This window comes from Mesitornis unicolor, unplaced genomic scaffold, assembly GCF_000695765.1.
Source record: "Mesitornis unicolor isolate BGI_N332 unplaced genomic scaffold, ASM69576v1 scaffold38588, whole genome shotgun sequence".
NCBI lineage: Eukaryota > Metazoa > Chordata > Aves > Mesitornithiformes > Mesitornithidae > Mesitornis > Mesitornis unicolor.
The window spans coordinates 1-528 of record NW_010201854.1 but is presented as its reverse complement, the minus strand read 5'-3'; the positions used below and the strand labels follow the sequence as shown (position 1 = coordinate 528).

The 528-nt window shown below is 58.9% G+C and overlaps 1 protein-coding gene across 1 annotated transcript in view; it reads right to left on the bottom strand.

Moving 5' to 3' along the window:
* Positions 1–111, bottom strand: part of LOC104545170 (pituitary homeobox 2-like) — a gene marked incomplete at its 5' end in the record, with an annotated part of 2518 nt that extends 2407 nt beyond the window's left edge. Inside the window, 1 exon segment of the mRNA XM_010190232.1 lies at positions 2–111. Coding sequence (XP_010188534.1) covers positions 2–111 — 110 coding nt within the window.
* Positions 112–528: the final 417 nt, after the last annotated feature.

Here is a 528-nt window from a genome sequence, read left to right as displayed (position 1 = left end):
CTTGCGGCTGCTGGAGGTGGAGGTGTGTCCTCTGCCGCCGCTGCCTCTTCTTTTTGGAGGGGTCCTCGGGCCCCGCATCCTCATTCTTGCTCTGCTGGCTCTTCTCTTTCTCTGTAAAGGGGAAAGGGAAACAAAAAAACAAGGCGGAAAACGAGGGCGCCTCAGCCTCCGAAGCCTCCTCTCCAGCAGCTGGGGAAGTGCTCGTCCCCAGCGCTGCCAGAGCCCGCAGACCGTCCCTAACGTGGTGTAATGATTAACCCGCTCGGCCTCCCGCCGCCGCGGCTGCTCCGTGGGCACCCACGGGGGGGCTCCTCCTGGAAGAGCAGCCACCGCCGGGGAGTGGGACGCAGCCGCCTCTCCGCCTGCCTGGATACAAGATTTTCGCCTAACGATGTTATTTCGCCTATCCGTGCTTGTACCGTTCTTCAATCTGTAAACGCGTAATCCGTATTATTTGCCTACCCATACCCATATTATTTGCCTGCCTGTATCGTGCTGTTCCTCTGCTTGTACCCGAATTATTCGCCC